This window comes from Lepisosteus platostomus, chromosome 12 (genome assembly GCF_059453375.1).
Source record: "Lepisosteus platostomus isolate fLepPlt1 chromosome 12, fLepPlt1.hap1, whole genome shotgun sequence".
Taxonomy (NCBI): Eukaryota; Metazoa; Chordata; class Actinopteri; order Semionotiformes; family Lepisosteidae; genus Lepisosteus; species Lepisosteus platostomus.
In genome coordinates, this window is record NC_142622.1 from 45,496,103 (window position 1) to 45,519,128 (window position 23,026).

The window sequence follows — 23,026 nt, forward strand, 5'->3', positions numbered from 1 at the left end:
CCAATAATTTGCCAAAGAAGAATGCGTCTCCATTATCTTAACATTGTTTTTGCCTCAAGCTTGCTTCTTTTTGACTAAATAAAACATGGATATCTAGCCAACATCAAACTTATTTGGAACAAAATAACCTTTTGTACATCATAATTGTCTTTTAGGCTTCCATGTTCCGCAACAGCATGCAGTCTATTCACTTGAGGGGAGTTATTAAGTAGGAGACTGTGGTTTCAAATTCCTTCACAACACTGAAATATCCTTCTGACCCACAGGCAAGTGGTTTCCTGGTTTAGGTCTGTTGATGCTCTCACCATTCAATTAATATATAAAATGACAAAGGCAAATATGCTTAACAGTAAACATCTCACAAGTTATCACTATTATTTCATTTTCCTTTATGAAATAAACAAGACTGGTTTCTTGTTGAAAAAGATTTGCTAAGCTCGTAACTTAAATAAATGGAGGACATTGAAACAAATGGCTATTAAGACATATTGCAAACAGCAGTGAACAGAGCAATCTCTATTTGCATGATTATTTTAGGTTACAACACTCTACAAACCATAATTACAGTGGTGATACTGCTATCTATAAAAATGAAAACGGCAAACAAGTTAGTATTCCAACTATAAAGGCATTCCTCTAAGCCACAGCTTCTATCCATTTCAACATTTAGAAAATATATAATTTCAGCTATTTTTAGGGATGGAGCTTAACATTCTGGACACAATCAAAAGTGGAAATAAAGTGGGCCAGCTAACTATTTCAGCAGTGGAGGTAGTGTCCCTCTTGTGGGTCTCCTCTCCACTCAGCATTGATGCTCCTGTCAGAGCAGCTGCTTCTGCCACAGAAACTCCAGGGGGTTGGGTGGCCTCCCCATGACCACTCTTTTGTCTAAATTGCTTCCATGCATCTTCATTCAGTACAGGCCTGGAAGTCATCTGCAAGCGATAATGAGAGCTACACCACTTGTGTTTCTAAACCTTCTGCTCCGAGCAGTGTAGCAAAGGCAAGAGACTGTGGAACAAAGAAAGAGCTCTGTCCAATCGGATAAACTGCCAGCATATGTTTTCACTTCTTAACCAGTCTAATTAGACCATTATTTTCTACTTTGCAAAACAAAGCACCCCCACACGAGTGTCTCTTGCATCTTCCCAAGGCAAAATTTCAGAAATTAATTAAATTGATAAAATGGTTTTCTGCAGGGGGCACAAGGGCCATTTAAATAAGTTTTCTTTAAACCAACAAAGAAAACAAATCCTCTTACTGAAAGTCAGGTGGCTGCATACTGTACATCTCAAACACTGCGGCGTATTGCCATGTCCCTCTTTATTAGACAAGTATGATCCTTGGGAACAACTCCTAATGTAATCAGGCAGCACAAGCTGTTCCGCCACCATTGTAACTTTAGAATAGAAACACTAAAGAGGAAAATGTTTAACCTTATTTCCAGTTTCCCTTAATAAACTTTTTTACATCATTTTTAAAATCATTTGCACTGCATTCTGGCTCTCCTGCATGACTTTTGCTTTGCACGTATTTTCCGATTCTTGGGATATCTATTAATTTCATCTAATTCTTTCATAAACATTTTGACAACCACACTGACTTTGTCACTGTCAATAATCTCATCACAGCAGTAGAATCTGAACATGCAGATGTGTACTGTATCTCCATCTCCAGTTTTTCTGCAACTGCATATTTAATCCATCTGAATAAGCCTGAACACTTCCCTGCAGCCATGTACAAGCATGGTACACTGCATTAGGATGAAGCCTTATACCTCTCCCCCCTCAAAAAATCAATATAAAAGAAAATGGCATCTCCAGGTAGACTCCCTTCACTTCTGCAACACAGGATGAAAGTAACACTCCTGACAGCTAGTCTGCCATTCTGCTACTGAAATCACAGATTTCCTGAAAGCAGAGCAGCTGCACAGACTATACAACATTTGTGTATCATGGGATTTGCACTCTAATTTACTTATCATAGGTCTACTGGCCTACTGCTAAAGACATGAATTTCTTTTTTTAAGGAGGGAACAATAACTAAGCCTTTTTGATATTAGGACTGATGAATAACATATACCTTCTAAAATGTATCAAATACTTACTGACAGATAAACTTAATTGTTCTTTAAACATAGCTCATTTAGCTTGCAAACAAAGAAGTTTCCTATTACGATTGCAGCACTATTCCTCCACATTCCCAGATGTGTAGCTAAGGATGCTATATAGAGAGTGAATTAACTGTCCTCAGCTAGCCCCAGGGTCCTTCTGACTGTCTGAGCTTGAGTCTGCAAAGCCCTGTATCAAAGCTCCTAACACTTCTACTTGACCTTTCCTTAGGACTTAAAACTAATCCGAACTTCCTAGCAGAAGTCTTTGGATTTGTTCCCTGACAATTTTACCATTTCCAACAAACGAGCAATCAATACAAAATGAATGATTAAATACAAAACTCATTACAGTGGGCATTACCAAATGGAATATGGTCTATTTTTATCACAAACAACTGGATGCTCTGTAGCCCATATAATCATTTAACACCAGCACATTTGCAAGAAAAAGGAATTAAATGTTTACAAAATTAAGTGTTCAGAAATTCCAATGCAAACTTTTGAAACAAAATATCATGCCATGCTGCTAAGACATTATCCTCTTATGTTTCTCATTAAGCAGAATGATGCATTGTACTGAATTTTTATTTAGTTAACAAGGCTGTCTGAAACAGATGTTTTTAAGAGTGCATTTTACAATCTTTATAGATCTGAGGTACAAACACAATCTGTCAAGGGAAATATTATTTGCTTGCATTAGACAAAACAAGCATTTCTGTTTTACTGCATGTCTACAGTCAGTGACACCTCAAGGAGTAATTGTGTCACTTCTGGTGACTACACCAGACAGTGCAAAAAGAGACATTCCTTCAGGATCCTTTGCTTACATGCATCTCCGAGGAGCTGGCTATGTGCTTTTTGGGTAAATTCCATCCTTCATCAATATCATTTGAGGGGAACAGCAAAACAATTCTGAAATGGTATAAGCAGTGTTATTCCATCCAAGCAAAACAAAAATATTCCTCAGCTGACGGACAAAAGCCGACTGAAGACTGAACCAGACTTGTACAGGTTGAACCCAGGCATCCATAACCCATGCTCTCAGTTTTGATTTCACCGTGATTTCTTCCTGAAAACTATAAAAGTCATATTCCAGAGATAATATATGTAAAATCACTGTAACCACTAATGGTAATTCAGCAGGTGATTTTTCTGCCGTCACATAAGAGGAGGAAAAAACATACCCAGTATACTTTATCATCAAGAACAAGCATCACTGGTCCAGCACAGTTAACCAGATTTTAATTCAATTCACAATCTTTCAAAAGCAGTTGCGCTCAAATAATTCAGCAAGATACAGCGAGTGAACAATAACATCTATCGTTCGAATGAAAGTTAATAAACCTACCTGCTCCTATGTTTTATTTAAGATTATTTCCCTTCAGCATAATGAGCACATTTCAGTATTACACATTTGTACTGGATTAATGGTGATAAAATTTTGTTTGGTCAAATACAGTTCTACTATGGTATTAGACAAGTGTTCCCAAGGTGGATTTTTATCATAAAGCTATGAAAAGAATATCAATATCTGTTTTAGCAACCAATAAGAGGTTTAATTACAGATTATAATGGCAGGCTACTACACAATTTCACATGGTTCTGTCAGAATGGAATGGCTCTGCAGCCTTATTTATATTCCTGGTAAATCCACCACAGAATCTAATCAGAAAATGAGGAATGGAAATCCTAAATTCACTGATGGATTTCTATTAAAACAGGTGGAATTTGAATAATCTAAATGTCTGAAATAAAAATATGGTCCCTATATGAAATTGTTCAAAAAATGTAATACCTACTGCTCAGTATCAGCAATCAAGATAACTGACCTCATGTCATTTTATTGAACATCAAGGTGATATTCAAGAGTCTGTATTCAGACTTGTTAGTACAATTTCAAGAATTCCTAAGCAGGATTTAGCCATGGTATGACTATATATTGAATGTTGTTTTATTTATTAAAAACAATTCTGCCCAATAACACATACCTGTGCACACAGACCTAAAGAACAACATTAATTTTGAGTAAGGGAAAACCTACCTGCTATTTGGCTGGGTACATCAAGCTTGGGCTCACATTTTGGAAGCGAGAGATCTGCAAAGAAAAGAAAAAATTAATTACTGTCAGGAAAAATGTAGTGTAACATTGGATCAACACAAACTGACACTGCAACACTGCAAAAGCATATTGAGTATTTCCAACATCTCAGCCTGCATTCAGCCGAAATGTTACACATTAATAAAAGCTGAAATAGATCATTGTAAAGATACAACAGTGCAACAACAGTGCAAAAACCTGACCCATCACAAAAAAAACTCTGTAAGCTTAAATTCCTTTCATTTTCAATTCTTTAAATAAAAATCCCTGCTAATATTAAAAACATCCTATTGAATGCAGAGATCAGTACTACTAACCTGAATACTGTCTCTAAAGCTGAACAGGAGAATATTAAAAGCTTTTAAACGTATACCACGTTATATTATCATATTCTACTTTTTGTGAAGTGCAGTTTTGGTTTAGAACAAGGCAAACATGCCCTTCTTCAGACACGCACTTGTAAGCCGTCGAGTGAAGAGCAGACTCTCAGTCTTGGCCTGACGCATCACCTCCGTGACCGCGCTACACTGGGGAGGTGTGAAAAAAGCCCAGCACCAGTCACACCATGACTCCACAGAGGACCCTCTGAACTCTTTAAAAATATTATAGAATTCCTCCTTAAAGCTCAAAACCCCTGCGTCGGTGTCTGTTGAACAGGTTTATGTAACCTTGTCCTGAATAGTACCACCAGAATATATACACACACTACATGCAGGCCTCCTTGCACACACAGGTGGCTTCCATGTTCTACAGAAGTAGCTTTAACCTGGAAACTACAAGAATTCCTTTCAAGGGGAATCACATTCACTCGACTGCCGTCACTAGTAAATAAGAGTAGTCACAATGTGCATGTTCATCTCAACACTGCACCAATCTAAAAGTTTTACACCTATTTCTACTGTAAAATAAAAACCGGGCATTGATGCAGTCATTCTTTCAGTACCATAAAATATATCACCTAGGACTAGGATGAAAGTTAAACTAAAAAGAAACCCCCAAAAATGTAAACTTCAAAAGTGAAAAGGTTTTTATACTAGTTATGCTGTTAAGAAAACATGATGCTATGGGTTCAACAAATCTGATTAATTGTCTGATGTTCTGCAAGTGCCATGTAATATATCAAACATGATCAACACTATCAGTGAATAAAGTAGCACTATATACAAGATTTTCTGCATTAAAAGCATTCTGACAGACCACCATACAGTTTGTTCTTTTCTATTTGAACACGTTATATTAGTTAATTCTGCACAGTTGACGCATTGATTGGTTTCAGGAAAACATTCATAACTTTCATTCATATGAAAACATTCATAACCATTATTTAACCGTCTTGTAGTCAATTACAGTAGCTCTTTTTTTTATAGATTTATGTACACTTTGGTATTAATATATTTTCCTACATTTGCAAGCTTGTATTAAACTCCTCATGTAAATGCTAAGTCAAGAGACATAAGCGCTAATGATGTCACAAGCATCTGTTTTCCTTCACATCTCCCCTCCTGCTACATTAAATATATACATTTTAAGCGAGTCTCTCTCTGGAAGACAACACTAACTGCTGCAAGATCCAAAAGCATGACAAACATACAGCATGACTCCTCCATATTTTGTCATGAAAACGGAAAGTGAAGCAAAACATTTGCAGGCAAAAGTGCAAATTGACAAAACTACAGCTACACCATCCATTCAAACAGATTAATCAAAATTATAACCAATGGCTGATGAATGAGAAATGAATGAAAATGGCTTAATCAGAGTAAGACCCACAGCAATAACTTAGTCTAACAGCTTCTGATATACAGTGCCTTGCAAAAGTATTCGGCCCCCTTGAACTTTTCAACCTTTTGCCACATTTCAGGCTTCAAACATAAAGATATAAATTTTTTATTTTATGTGAAGAATCACCAACAAGTGGGACACAATTGTGAAGTGGAACGAAATCTATTGGATTTTTGAAACTTTTTTAACTAATAAAAAAATGAAAAGTGGGGCGTGCAAAATTATTCGGCCCCCTTGCGTTAATACTTTGTAGAGCCACCTTTTGCTGCGATTACAGCTGCAAGTCGCTTGGGGTATGTCTCTATCAGTTTTGCACATCGAGAGACTGAAATTCTTGCCCATTCTTCCTTGCAAAACAGCTCGAGCTCAGTGAGGTTGGATGGAGAGCGTTTGTGAACAGCAGTTTTCAGCTCTTTCCACAGATTCTCGATTGGATTCAGGTCTGGACTTTGACTTGGCCATTCAAACACCTGGATACGTTTATTTGTGAACCATTCCTTTGTAGATTTTGCTGTATGTTTGGGATCATTGTCTTGTTGGAAGATAAATCTCCGTCCCAGTTTCAGGTCTTTTGCAGACTCCAACAGGTTTTCATCCAGAATGGTCCTGTATTTGGCTGCATCCATCTTCCCCTCAATTTTAACCATCTTCCCTGTCCCTGCTGAAGAAAAGCAGGCCCAAACCATGATGCTGCCACCACCATGTTTGACAGTGGGGATGGTGTGTTGAGGGTGATGAGCTGTGTTGCTTTTACGCCAAACATATCGTTTTGCATTGTGGCCAAAAAGTTCGATTTTGGTTTCATCTGACCAGAGCACCTTCTTCCACATGTTTGGGGTGTCTCCCAGGTGGCTTGTGGCAAACTTTAGACGAGACTTTTATGGATATCTTTGAGAAATGGCTTTCTTCTTGCCACTCTTCCATAAAGGCCAGATTTGTGCAGTGTAAGACTGATTGTTGTCCTATGGACAGACTCTCCCACCTCAGCTGTAGTTCTCTGCAGTTCATCCAGAGTGATCATGGGCCTCTTGGCTGCATCTCTGATCAGTCTTCTCCTTGTCTGAGCTGAAAGTTTAGAGGGACGGCCAGGTCTTGGTAGATTTGCAGTGGTCTGATACTCCTTCCATTTCAAGATGATCGCTTGCACAGTGCTCCTTGGGATGTTTGAAGCTTGGGAAATCTTTTTGTATCCAAATCCGGCTTTAAACTTCTCCACAACAGTATTACGGACCTGCCTGGTGTGTTCCTTGGTCTTCATGATGCTCTCTGCGCTTTCAACAGAACCTTGAGACTATCACAGAGCAGGTGCATTTATACAGAGACTTGATTACACACAGGTGGATTCTATTTATCACCATCAGTCATTTAGGACAACATTGGATCATTCAGAGATCCTGGCTGAACTTCTGGAGTGAGTTTGCTGCACTGAAAGTAAAGGGGCCGAATAATTTTGCACGCCCCACTTTTCATTTTTTTATTAGTTAAAAAAGTTTCAAAAATCCAATAGATTTCGTTTCACTTCACAATTGTGTCCCACTTGTTGGTGATTCTTCACATAAAATAAAAAATGTATATCTTTATGTTTGAAGCCTGAAATGTGGCAAAAGGTTGAAAAGTTCAAGGGGGCCGAATACTTTCGCAAGGCACTGTAAAGCATATAACATCCACTCCACTCACATGATAAACCATTGTCTTGGTTAAGTGTACTAAAGCTGTCTTCTGGTTTGTGGCATTACTGAAACTAGACCATTAAAAGTGCAGCCCAGTAAGGAGCTCAGCACACAACCCAATTACACAGCACTTTGGAGCACTTGTTGTCTCCTATAAAGACATAGTAAAAATATCAATGGGTCTCAGCCAGTTTTGCAAACAAGAAACATTTTGTAAACAAATTAGTAACAAATGTTAACAGAAGTGGATTTAAGAATATTCAGTATCATAGTTGGTCAATTTTATTCACAGCATGGAGAATCAGATAACTGTGATGTAATTCAGACCATTAATCCACATAATTACAGATTGCATCCAAACTAGTTCTTGAATAAGGCAGAGTTTGGCCTCAGGGAGAGTTACCATAGTTCCTCAGCCCTTTCCCAAATACCTCAAAAGACAGGTCAAGATCTTCACTTAGTCTGAACAGTCCTGACATTTATAACCTCCCTGCATTCAAAAATTGAGTAGGATCCAAAACACAGCCTACTGCAGTATTATATTCAGTTACCAACAAGGCTTAAAACAAGGAATAAAAGGTCCTCTAAATTTCAGGCAAAAGGCTTGAAAAATCTTCCAGAGTACAATATCCCCTCACACCCCCCCCCCCTCCCACCACACACACACAGCTGCACACACTTATGTAAAACAAGAAATTGAAGAAGCTGTTCTCCTAAGAGAACAAGAATCAAGATGAACAGTCAGTCAAAACAGTATAAAATCCCAACAACAATCTTAAGAATGACAAACTATTAAATGGATACAACAAGACGACCTCTTATCAGGCAGGTCCGCTAGACCAAAATTGTGAAAATGTCACCATACATCTCATTTAACAACACAGCAACATAAAAGCAATTGCGAGAAATGTCAAATTTAAGAGATCAACTCCCAATAATTACTGTGTATAGCTGGTATAACTGGAAGGTTACAATTCAGTGCTAAATAAAGCACTTTAAAAACTTAGGACCTTTGAAACAAGTATGATACAACCACCAAAGTTCACACTTACAGACCATTCTTCTCTAGTACGTTACCACCACCATAACTGCAAGACCTATGCTTAGAGACTAAGAGGATCATCAAGGGATTTTGAGCAGTTTCAAATGGGTAATAAAAAATGTCACAGGCAGTATCAATCTTAAATTTACACAGAATTTTTACAGTAATCTGAACCTGAATTAAATTTCATTTTGGGACCCTTTTCATACCAATGTTTTTTTTAGCAGGCAGAACTGCAGTTTCAAGAAGCATTAAATTTCATTAAGGGAAAAGAAAGTAATTTTCTTTCTAAAAATTAAAATCTATAAAAATGTGTATTTATGATTTTACATACATTTAGCAAAATTATTAGATATCACACCACTAGAGTCCTCTCCTATTCATCACTCAAAATTCCCCAAGTATTCTACAAAAATCCCACTGCAACAATACAGTGGAAAACAGCTCATTAAAATGTTCAAATACTGAATATGATTTTGCTCAGAAGCAACAGAATATTTCACCTTGCTGTTCTTGCCTGCATTCAGATCTGGAAATACATTTCTTTCAACCCAGATATTTCTTGCGGGAGAAGACAATGTTTCTGTTAATAGTCAACTACAATAAGAATGCACCATGTAACAAGGTGTTAAAATGAAAGTATTGGGTGTGAGAATTAAACAATAGCAACTAAGCATAAGGAAGTCAGAAAATGGTCAAATGTGCTCAATTCCGCACTGTAGAAGTTCACGCGCTAGCACAGTGCTGTCATGCCCATCTCAGCTGGGTGAAAGTCATGTGCCTTTTGATCACTCGCGATGTTGTATTCTTGTTCCTTCTGGGAATGGTGGGAGGCAGGACAAACAGCCTGAGAAATCAGAGGAGAAAAGGTTGAATCACAAGCGATTCATCCCCATTGTCTTGAAATACAGCTCAATAAGGCCTCTTTTCTCTTACTTTAGTCACCATGATGATACACTGTCCATGTGAGAAAGGAGTCTGGGTCTTGAGGTTTTTAATTCTAAATGGGAATTTCTACATGTAAATGTCAACCACCCAGTCCATTTTCTAACTACATCTTCCAATCCAGGGCCACAGGGTAGCCAGAGCCTATCCAGTCCAGCAGAGGGCGCAAGGCAGGGGAGACCCTGGCCAGGGTGCCACTCCATCGCAGAGCAGAAACAGACACACCGGGTATAATTCTCCTGGCAGGTCTTTCAACTGTGGAAGAATACCATAGCACCCAGAGGAAACCCTCGGGAACACAGGGAAAAAAGAAACTCTGCCCAGGTCCCCACTGATGCGAGGCAGCAATGCTGACCACCATGCTGCTCTGTAAATGTCAACCAACATGGGAGATGCGTTTCACATTTCTTGGATAAAGCACTTTACATTAGCAACACAGGAATAAGACTTAATTGTTCTAGGCAACAGGTTCAGAATGACCCAAGACCTCTATAGTTCTTCAGAGCTGAGTCCAGTCAACCCACTCACAGAGATTCAGACTCCAGTCCAGTAACACTCCAGAAGCCAGAATAATCCTTATACTTCTCCACACACACCCCTCCAGCACTTTTTCTAATTTCTCCAATCATTACATTGGCTGTCTTCCACACTTCCCTGGAATCTAGTGGAAGGATTTCCCACATTTCTTTAACCCACGTCAATTTCCACATTTTCTTTTGTGTGTCTTTATGAACCTACTCCCTACACACCCAAATTAGGTGTTAAATCCACAAGGTTGAGCTTTTTTTTAAACTTAACTTGTTCCCTAAGATAGGAATTGATATTATTATACCATTAGCAGCATAATAAATGGAGTTTAGATGTGTTAATTACTTAAACACATTTCAAATCTTTGAATAAAGTTGTAAAGTGCTATATTACTATTTGGAGGGTGGGAATGGTGTATCAAATTGTTTTAGATCAAGATAAATAAGAGCAGATCACAGACCATGTTCACATCCTGAAGATATTTAAAACAATCAGAAAAAACTAACATACCTAATAATCTATTTAACCAACTAATTGTTTTAGAAATTACTTTATCTTAATTGAGATGTGAAAAATGCTATTTCTGCCTAATAAAAAAACTTTTTTCCCCATGTAATCTTTACATCTCAGCAATAGGAAAAGATCACAAATAGAAATATCCAGCCAAATCATTGTTAAAATAACTAAATTTTAGCTTGAGACTGCTTGTGCCACATTTTATTACTCACCTGATACTTGAAAAAAACATTTTGACAATAAATCAAATGTGCCTTAATTTAAGCAGAAAAAAGTATGGTGTTTTGATTCTGCTATTAAGAAACTTTGCATAAGTAAATTTTGGTGACAATACAATACTTCAAAAGGCCATGTGAATTTTCTCAACTCAAAAAGTTGGTGACACCTCCCTTAAGGTATAAACACATCGCAAAAAACAGGTGTTGACTGCTAAAATTATTTAATCGTTTTTACTAACAGGGTGCTGGGATTCAGAGATTTGAGAACCACGGTGCCCTTGGTTTGATGAATGAACATGGAACGTCTAAATAAAGCGATGGACTGCAGAATCAAGTTGTGTAACAGCCAGAAGCAGAGAGAGAGAGAGAGAGAAACCCGCCCTGGAGTGGCATTAGGTCCCACATGATGAGGCGACAAGCCAACCAAACACAGCACCTAGCAACACACTCGAAACAAGACAACTGGCACAGTACAGCCTGTTAGTCACCTAGCCTCCTTCTCCATGTGATCTTGCATTCTGGGGCATCGAGGCCTGATTCACTTAAAGCCCAGGGCAGAGATGCACTCTGCGCATTTACTGCCGAGTGTTCATATTGGGTTCATGATCTTGTTTTTACCTCATACAATGCATCATTAACATTGTTATTTGAATAGTCTGAACGAGACTAAGTAGAACAGTGGACACTTTCCTCTGAAAAGATAACTGTCAACCGTAATTCTCTCTTTTTGACATGAACCACCATATACAAACTGTTGATATCCACCACCTCTAGGAACCCAATTTGACACACTTGGAGCTCACTGTATTGGCCTAATCCTTATACACTTGTTTATATAAATCAATACTATTCATACAGATAAAATGCTAATTTATTGGGAGGTTAAATAACTAATCAATAATGTTCTAGCAAACAAATAAGCAAGATGGAACAAAGGACCTCATGTCTCTTAACTTCTGTTGCTCACGGGCTCTCTGAAAAAATGAACCTCTTCAAAGAAATGTAAAAAATAATATACAAGAAATATACGTTTATCGGCTTGTTAACAAGCTTCCTAGAACTAAGAAACCAAAAAAAAGTGTTTGGTCAGGACTATTTTATTGCATCACTGATCCAATAACACTTGAATAAATGTGCTATAAGCTATAAAATCTAAAACAGTTTTAATGAGACTTAAAGAAAAATATTTTTTAATAATTATAAAACATTCATAACTCCATAACTCAAAATCACTAATACGAAAAACTATACCAAGTCACAGAAACAGAAGATGCTGTTTCTTCCGTTTTCTTGCACTCACACAATTAAAATAAAAAAATACCAGCATTTAAAATGTTCATCCTGATCACACACGGGTCCAGTGTAGGTGGTAAATAGCTGCCACTAAGATTTCTTCTGCCTGATGTTTTCTGGCCTGAACAGCAGGAGATGCAGCTGCGCGATTAAAATTCAGGCTTGAAATCGCATCGATTCCCAAGGCTGAGCTTCAGAGCAAGGGGGAAGGAAGGACTGCCAGGAGTGGTCCGTCCATCCATCTTCATACAGCGTCTTCCAGTCCTGGGGCGAGGGGGGCCGGAGTCTATCCCAGCAAGCACTTGGCCACAGAGAGCGGCTTAGTGCAGCCAACAGGACCTCAAACTGAGCCCTTATTGGGGTTAAAGTGAGTATTATTGAGTATTATAACCCAATATAACATACAGACTGAGTATATTTGGTCATCTCAACACTATTTAAAAAAACTAATGGAATTAAATAGAAAGTACTGTCTAGCTAATTTAAAGCACAGTTACAACTAAGGAAAACATTTTAAGAGGAGAATATTTTAGTCAAAATTAATTAATGACATCCAAATAACACAGAGCCTTACTTTGGTGGAGATTAAACGCATTCAACAATTTTAATAATCCTTAATAGGAAATCCATTGCAGGTTTTCTGCAAAGGCTACATTAAAGTCAACTCTTTTAGCTTTTGGTCTGCCAACGATAATCTCTTCTTTTAACATGCACTAATCTTAATCGCCCAAAGTATTCTATACAGCAGGGCTGAGCAGCTCCAGGCCTCGTGAGAAGGAGTCAGACAGGTTTTCCAAGTACATTTCAATTAAGAACTAATGAAGAAGTAAAAAGGTGAGTCATCTGACTTTTAATAAATGTAACAAATACACTTAAGCTCAGACTAGAATGAAACTAGAAGAGAATGCATTCCTTGAAAACTGGAGTGGTCTAACCTTGCTGTTTAGAATAAGCTGTACTGCTACCTTGTACAAAGCAAACAAGAAAGGCTGAATCCAGGATGGCCATTTACAGCGATAAATATGGTACTAAATGTTTATGCATTAAACAATGCCATTAACCTAATACAGCGATTACACCTTATATGGATTACAATGCACGTTTCCTCACTTCATGCCACCGACTGTCAAGAGACCTGTGTGTTTTCTTCCCTCTTATGATTCAGCAACAAGTAATTCTTCTCTGTCCTGGTTAGAGAAAGACGTGGCTTCATGCCAGATAGAAACAAATAGAACACATTTTTCTATGCCGTATAACCTGCTTGGTACATTTAGTACAAATTAAAAATAAAATAAATGGATAACCTAGGTATGAGATCATTGCACACTTCAAAATTCTACTCTGGATTTGCATAGTCTAACCTCCCCAATACCCCCTTTAATTAAACATGTCTAACTCTTTCACGTGTCTGTGCATTAGCATAGTACCTGCCACACATCACCCAGGTTGGTCCAGCACTTCAGTGGATGAAGCATGTCCTGTAAACAGCTCAGAATCTCTGCAATATCACTATTCAGAAATGCTAATTCAGCTGTGAGAGCTTGTGTAGATGTGTGCAATTTTGTGCAGATATCGGAGGTTACGAAAAGATTTAATTGGAAGAAAAGCAATATTCATCATTACATTTTTCCAGTGCCAGGTTTCTAAGCTTGCAAAAAAAGAAAACTGGGTTAATGGTTGATCCTTGAAAATAAGCTATTTATGCTTCTCTTAAGACAAAAATTGTTTACATCAAGTCATGTTAGCACTGCTTTAGCTGTTCAGATGGATGAGAAAATGCATAGATTTATAGATGCAGATGCCATTAAAAAGTTGTAAAAAGCTCCATTGAGAACATTGTTTATTATACCTGTTAGCACAGGTTCACATTGTCTGACTTTGCTTAGAAACTTCCAAATGTACAGAAGTCCAAGCTTGGAATGACTGCACAAAGACAAGATATTAAATTAAAATAAAAGGAACCAGCAATGTTTGTACAATCCTGAACAATTAAAGTATAAGCAGTTTTCTCTTCTTGTTCTCCTTCGGGTAGGGAGAAGCAGTATTGAGTGAAGCTGACAACTGACAAACAAAAGGTCTCATCATGTACAGATTCAGATTCTTCCTTTATGATGTCACCTCTTCCTTCCCGCTCAAAGCCGAATCCCCCTCTGAAGTCACACGGCAGGAAATGAAGGAATGATGTCCGCTACCACCAATAAATTGTAAGCTCTAGCTCCAATACACTTACTGTTTGGACCAGACATACCATTAGTCATGTACAAACAAGAGTGATTCAGCCAGTTGGCCGGCAAAAATAGACAGTGGTTTCTTCCCTGCAGTAAAGCCCCGCATTTAACAATATACAGAAAATTAAGAAAAGACAGCCCATCATGACTGTGCAGTTCTGCATTCAATCATTCCTCAGCTATGAAGGAAACCATTTACATGACTAATAAATTACTTGTTTCTCAGGAATAATTATTTTCCTGACTCCATATGTACCCTACTGATCTCCAAGATAATTCAGGTTAATGTGCTGAAAAAAATATTGCTTCCAAATTGGAAAAATTCATTTTCAAATCCTATTTATTCCTATTATGATTAAAACTGTAGTTCAACATAGTTAATGGAAATAAAAATGTACCTGCATACAAACTGAACAATTTTTCATTTAACCTTCTTTGCAGTTCAACCACTTCTGCTACTGAAATAATGCAAACAGATCAGCAACATCCAGATTTCCACCTATTTTTAAACTATATTGCTGAAGCTCTTAATCAGCCCTATGCTTTAAATAGCCACAGAGATATCTTCAGCATTTAAACTACACCAAAGACTCGCCGATCTAACTACCTGTAAGCTGTATTATCACAACTGATAATTATGTGTATAATCACAAATGTATTATTGCAAATTGAAAGAAAACACAAACGTACCTAAAATGCCTAAAACATTAACCAATTCACAAAGCAACTGCTCCACTGTTGTAAGAGCTGACTATAGCCCCCCTGAGAAAGATACTTCACTCAGGTCGCTCCAGTAAACACCCTGCTGTATAAATGGATCTTGGGGTCATTACAAATTATAGTTTCTCTCAACTGACTGGTCTGCTAAAATTAAAGACCGATAGGCTTTCCACAGTTATAATAGACTACAAAGAAAGGTTTTGTGCGTCATTTGCTGCCACAGAAAAAAAAACATATGGTAACTCGAAAATGAGCAACATCGTGCTCAATAGAGCCTAGGAGTTTCATTTCAAATCTTATGACCCAGCAAAACCAAGCTTTAGGCACTTACACATTTTACAAATAGACCCCACTGCTGTGTACCAGCTGGAAACAAATGACTTCTGTTATTCTGCAGTCACTGAGGTTATTCACCCCTTACACAGGGCAACAGCTTCTCTGTTGTCTTTCTATTCTTAGCCTCAGACACAAAAAGGCTGCAGTACTAATTTTGCTCCAAGAGTGTCTTGGGTGGATTTGACAGTTTCCCACTCCAGACCACAGCCTGCTCTGCAAATGCACAAGGCGGGAGTGCACCCCAGATGGGATGTCTGTCCCTGGGTCCATGCACACACGGTGAATTCAACCCATCGAACCATTCTGTAACCCCCGATGGAAGGAAATTGGAGCCCACAACAAAAGCCCATGCAAACACAGGAAGAAAACTCAGATTCCACACACAAGGCACACCACAGAGCAGACTTGAACCCAGGACCGGTGAAGTGTAATGACATCCATAACACCATATCGCCCTTGATTTAAGACATGAATGCAAAATATAAAGGGTCATAATATGGTGTTCAAACAACTGAATTTTCTATCTGCTTTGCAGGACTACTAACCTCTACTATCAACTCTCTGTGCACAGTAAATTAAGAATTCAATCTGTTTTTAGAATTTGAACTTTGTAAACAAGTAGAAGAGAAAAAACTTTAGCATGAAACAAAACATGTTAAAATAGTGAGCATCTTTTTCCAATTTATTCAAGTGAATCTATGGTTAGCAGATACTGCACTGACACTACTTAACATAACTCCATTGCTTCCCAGATGAACATCACCAAAACAAAATTGAACATACTCCTCTATGATGAATAAAAACTCAGGACACCCCTTCCAAAAGCAAAGCAATATATGTAAACCCTACAATACTTTTATAATACTTAACCCACTACTATACTTTAGTTTTTCAGTCTTTTATGAAATTGGGCTTATAATAAATTTTAAGTGACTTTTTTCATTCCTTCATGCCCCTGCCAATGGCCATCAACAGCTGCTTATCAACACACTAGCAAGAAAGATAACCCTGTTATGGTTAAGTGTGTATAAAGCAGATTACAGCTGTCTGCAGTTCACTTTATGCTTGCTGGACAGTATTCTTACATAAGCTACTGTTCTAACTTTGCCTTAACTGCAAAACATTTTTGGAAGACTTCACACCAGACATTTCACTGGTCACAACCATTGTGTACTGTAAGCAATATTCCTTGAACTTAGCAGGCACAAAAAAGATTAACGGTTTTTATTTGTACATAATACATAGTCCCATTACCAACTTGACGTTACTGCGTTAGCTAATGGCAGAAACTCTGGATTTCTTCAGGAACGTCTCTTTATATTAGTGCATAATAAGTCAGCTTTGTAAATGGCTTTCTTTAGTACACTTAATACTTTAAATATTCTCCATCTAGATTTTTGTCACCACACATCTCAAAAACTGGTCTTATTTTGTGCCTCTCTCATAACCTTTGGGTTTGGCACTTTTTCCCTCTACATTGAAATTTCCTATCCAATGCTTCCAGTACAGTGACAGCAGGGCACTGCAAGGAAGTTCTGTCCTTAATGAGACATTAAAGCATGGTTCCCAGTACAAAGTTTGTAAAAGTAGGCGCATGAACTTTGATGTCCAGGGAAAGTGGTGCACAGACTGGCCTCCCCATTGTGAGAACCTCTGCACGCTGCAATGAAAAAGCTTTGGAGGGCTGCAAGCGGGCCTTTTTCCGCAACAGATTTTACTTCCCGAGAAGGGTGCAAGGTACAGCAGAGCACAGCTGAGCATCAGTATTTCCGCAGCCAGTGTCTTCAATCAGCACGCCACATCCATCTGCCACCCCCACTTGCTCTCACATGAAAGTGGCTCCATCGACCGCAGGACAAGTGGTACAGTAAGCCTGCAACTCTGCACCCCAGGGCATCTCGGAGCATTCACACGTGGCTCCCACATCCCAATCAAAGCAGAAAAGGCCGTTCACCCACTTAAAAGGAAGGGTTTGAGGCTAAGGCAGTTTTGATCTGACCCGTGCTTTAATCAAGGACTAATTCTAATCCCCTTGCCCCCTCTTCCACGAAATAAAAAGGATACTACACGTCGAGCAAATAGTGTCATTACACGGCACAAAAAATTCTAACCTTTGCAAAGGTCTGGAAGCCGCAATGTGCCTTTAAGCAGTATTGGCCTTTTCATTTTCTCAGCGAGTATCAGAGGAAAACATCACTGCCTACTTTCAACTGGATATGCAACTAAAATATTATTTGATATTTTTCTGACTTAATGACCAACATCCAAAAACACCATCTTCTATATGCCTAAAATAACAGACATCATGGCCATGTGATCTCCAGGATATCCGTGGACCCTCACAAAATGCTTTCAAGAGCAGTACCTTGCACATGGTCTTCTGATCTTTCCATGTATCTGAAGCATTACTTTGTTTACAGTAAAAGATACATTGCAACAATACTGTAGTTACAGTAATGAAAATTGCTGTTGGAGCAAGGAACTCCAGTAAGAAATTACTCTAGGCAGTGACATTACCAAAATAATGAAAAGGTAGAAAAGCTACGATTCATAATTACCAAGCTAGCTTATACAAAAAATAGCTCTGAAAAAGATTAAATGTGAAAAGTTAACAGTAATTAGTTTATGCACAGTTAAAACCCTTCATACTTAGACATCTATTTGAATAATTTTAAAATGTGTTTTTATCCAGTAAAAAGATGACTGATACAATTCTTAAAATTATACAAGAATTTCACTGTACCTCAGATACATTCAAATCTGAATTTACCAAAAGGAAAGTTAAAAAGAGACGTGCCAGTTCGGAACTAATCCATTGTCAGTAATATCACTTGCTGTGCATGAGAGGAATTCCTTCTTATATTACAGATAGACCTTTGATATTATGATGTCAAAAACATCACAGCAGTTCTGGTAATCTCCACTGTTCTGAACTTTAAATTAAATAGCAGCCTTAGGCAGTACTGAACCTTCTCTTGACTCCAGTGTGCCTCAAATGGTTTGTGTTACTGTAACTTAGATTGTTTACACATCTCTAGAGTCCATCTACCTTTAGAATAGCAGGAAGTAAATCTGCAATTGTGATCTTTGTCAGATCTATAGTGTAACAGTTTCACTACATTAGCCTGCTTTCCAATTTATTATATTAAGATGGAGTCCTTTAAAAAATAATGTTCAACTTCTTAATTTTCAAACATCGTAACATGGAAACTATTAAAATAAATTCAACCATTTTTGCCACTTCAGTTCTAAAAACAGGCCATGTGAAAATACTTTTGATAAGAATTTCTACCCAAGCTGTTAACGGAGGCTTAAACAGATCCATGTTGTAAGTTCAGTTCTTTCCATTACATGTAATATAAATAACAGACTGGAGAAAACATTAGACTTGATCACACTTAAGCAATTTACCTATGCTATATTGAGATCTTTAGCTCAAACGATGTGGCTGGATGGCTGTCAAGTAAATGAATATGCCATATTTCAGATTTCTTTCTTGAACAGCTCATTGAGCAACAAGTTAACCATGCCTTCAGGGTACGAGGGCAGTGCCTGCTACCTTCAATGCCAAAATGTGGCACAGCGACCCAATGACAGAATGAGCGTTCATAGTGCTAAAGTGGACAGATCTTCCACATTGATCTGTGATATGTTTTCTGAAAGATTCATTATGTTCCCTACAGCTGGAGTGCACAGCACAAAATACATATCAAGACTACATCAGCAAGATTAGAGTAACACAGCATCTTATTGGCCCAACACTATAGATGTTTTTTTGCACCTTAAATTACGTTCAGTGTTAAAACATTAATAGATTATGGAGCAGGCCTAATAATCTAATTATCTATAGGACTCATTCTTCATGATATATCATTTAAGTGTTCAGAACAAGCTACCCAGTCGTATTGTTAAAGCCAATACCCTGACCCACCTCAAGCAGCAGCTGGCTGAGACCCTCTGATCACCCAGTTATTAGCAATGAAATTTTCTACATGGGCTGAATTGCTTTGTTTGTAACCTTTATGTTCTTCTTTGCAAAAAAAGTACATAGTAGAATATGGTTATCTTTCTCCTTTTGAACTAAAAAGGAAACTATCCTTTATAAGGTTTTGACACCTTGTACAATCAACAGTAAAACTAAGAATGATGGGATCCTATACAAAAGTAAAATAGCACTTCCGATATTTGTGAATGGCATCTTCGCTCATGCTTTGTGCTACTGCTGTGCTTTATAAATCTAACCAAAAAAAGCACTTTGTGGCATAATATAAACAATAATTATGCGTAATCACTAGTGTTGCTAAACAGTTTGTCACAACATGATGATTATCTGTTGCCACAACACACAAATCCTTGCAGTAATTTACTGATGTTCAGGGACTGATGACCCATTCGAACTGAGTGCACTGCTTGCAAATTCTGCAGTCTCTTTAGAGTGTGAATACCAAGAAAAAATTATTGCATGTCATTAATGAAATGTGGAAATAGAAGAGTAATAAATGTTTTTGTTTTTATGAAAACAAGACTTTAGAAATTCAAACTCCAGGTGCTGTACAACCACAGATGAAAAGAATATCTTGGAAGTGAAAACACTGCATAATTGCCAGATGACTAAACAAAACAGTTCAAACAAAGCTAAAAATTACATTAAAACCTATGATAAAAAGGTATTTTAGTGAACTGAAAGTTGTCCACAGTCCTAGTTCCAAAGGAACTAGAAGCAGTTTCACAATCATAAAACTGCTCAAGAAAAGGTTCCACCTCCCTTTTTGTGGAGCCTAAATCTTAAATAGATTAAAACAACATAATTCATAGGATCTCAGATTTCTGGTCACTCTGAAGCTTATTTCATACCGTGGTAAATACCCCAGTGAGAAAGTCCAATAATAATAAAATGAAGAAACGTATCAATGTTTTTGCATCAGACAAAGCAAAGGACCTAACCAGTCAATGTTGCATAGATGGAAACACATGATTGTCAATCAAAGCTCATTGTGGGAAAAATCACAAGACTGAGTAACAATATCAACAGGATTTTTAGCTTTAAAGGTTTAACTAAAGCACCATCAGCAATGACACTGAAATCACCACCTTTATAAAGTTATTGTTGGAAGCCAATAAATATAACTTCTGTCTCAAAACAGTTTACCTTAAAAATTAATTTGTTACAATTAAACCTTATTGGTAGGTGGCTGTAAATTGCAGAAATCACAGCAGTAGTATCTGTTGTAAAGAAACTGGAGCCAGTCATTAGCATTTTTGTGAAACCTGAGTCCATGATGGCAAATATCCTGATCAAGAGAAATTTTATACAGAACAGCAAAGGACCCTACACAGAACCCTGTGGGACACCCTGGGAAACTGGGCTGTCAAAAGATTAAAAAAACCATGATCTAAGAATTGGTTTCTATAAGTCAGCCCAACAAAGGGAGGTGACAGGGAAATCTGGGATACCCAAACAGTGACCCCAGATTTACTTATTCCCCCAATGCACAATTTAGGTGTAATGTAAAGCACACAATAATGCAATTATGCACAGTATGCAAAAATGTTCTTGTTTTTGTTTATATTTTTTCAACTACATTGAGTTGGATTAATTGTAAAGATGCTAATGCTGATTTTAAATGATTGTATAATGATATTTGTAACAAACATTTACCTCAACTCGAATCTTTGTCTTGGAAATCCCTCTCATACAGCTTGAGAACAGTTTTGAAAAACCTCTCCACATTTGTTTTCTTTATTAAAAGCTACATTCCAGATCTAACACACATTTCAAATTGGTTGTCGTAAAAAAAAAAAGCTCTCTTAAACTCAGCGTAAAACTGAATAAATTACAATTTAACCTCACTCCTCAACAGTGGCAGTAAAAAGTAAACAAGAAGGGGTGGCGGGGTGAACAGACAACCTGCAAGCAAACAAGCGCTTCTGAAAGGCTGAAGGCTGTGGAGCCCTCTTCAGATGTGTGTTGTCAGACATCCTCATGAACACACACAATTATCATTACACACCTGTCAATTGGCAATACAATACTTTTGACCTAAGAAATTACATGGGCAATCCTTATATTCAACATCCCTAAATGATATTTAAAATAAAGTTTACATCCCTTCCTGTTGCATACTGGGTTTTTCTGCCAATTGAATCTTCCATGATAAGCAAGTAAGAGGTATGATTTCTCCAGTACAAAACTGGAATATTCAAACAATGACATCCAGAAGATACATCAGCCTTTGATGATCTCTGTTGTAATTTCTGGAAACACTCTGTGCACTTCCCTTATTGGAGCCAGTTCATGTTCATTAGTCCTGATTCAGGCAGCTTTCTGTGGGGATAACCCCGGACTCTTGACATCATAGTTTGAATCTCACAATCGACCACTGTCCGAGACTTTGCCTTTTATGTTCTACATTGACCAGATCAATATATAAATTTATGACAGGATTATATGACTTCTACTCTCGCCCTATGAGAAACAAATACCACAACAGCACCAGTGCTGCTCTTGACATTTAAAAAAAGTATTACCTACTTCCCAAACTGGAGTTAGTACATGCTCCACTGATGCAATTGATGTGCTTCTACCAGTTTTTACATTGGTAATAACTCCCAAGGTTCCACCACAGTAACAGTGAAGGAGTTTCAAAAAATATCCAAGATTAAAGCTGAGGTTGCTTCCAATTAGGAGAATCCAAAGCATCCATTTAGACATTCATTTGCACTTCCATTTCTTCTTACACAACTAGCAAAACATTAAAATAAACAACCCAGTTGTTTTACAGAGCCTAATTATCATTAATCCTGGACTACCTAATGTTAATTTGTTAATGTAGAAAGTGCAAATCAGGTAAAATGACACATTTACCCTGCTTACCATTTTGTCACTGTTACTGGTGTATTACACCAATTATTGGTGATACCTTCATTTTTAAAGCTGAACAAAAAAAGCACAAAACTTTTTGCACTTTGAGCAACATGTAATGGAATGATTATATGAAACTTACAGGATAAATCATATTTTCTACTATTGTTTTTTCAATTTTACATTTGTAGGATGTCCTAAAGCAGCCTCATATATCTGCACTTTGTCAGGCTGAGGGACATCTTCAAGTTTAATCAAAAAGTCACAATTACATTTTTGGATCACCAAACTAATGTTACCTTTTGTCTTTACTCTTTCAATTAGGTCTTAGTAAAAGGACATTACATTATAATCACAGATTTTTACACATTTCCAATCACAGCATATAAAACAACTTCCTGTATTTATGCCTCTAGCATTGAGTGTCTTTAAGGACATCTTTCCTACTGTGAGAAAAAGGTTTATCCCACTGAATAGAAGAGTTGACATTACCACAAAAAGAAGTGGTAACATAATGACACTCTTGCCCGATGTCGAAAACACCAAAACCATACAAAAACCAAAACCAAATAAAAAGAAAGTGATGACAAAAGAATAAAAGAAGCATTACTACATTAGGCTAGATGTGAAAAAACCACTTGAAAAATTAAGTTTTGGCTCAGAAAAACCACTTGA

At 37.5% G+C, this 23,026-nt stretch overlaps 1 protein-coding gene across 2 annotated transcripts in view; it reads right to left on the reverse strand.

Annotated features, from left to right (window-relative positions):
• LOC148651651 (triple functional domain protein) overlaps positions 1–23,026 on the reverse strand; it is a 145,297-nt gene that overhangs the window by 109,113 nt on the left and 13,158 nt on the right. For both annotated transcript variants that reach the window (XM_088602282.1, XM_088602280.1), the window contains exon 2: positions 4,155–4,208. In XM_088602282.1, the coding sequence (XP_088458408.1) occupies positions 4,155–4,208 (54 nt within the window). The remainder of the gene's footprint in view (positions 1–4,154; positions 4,209–23,026) is intronic.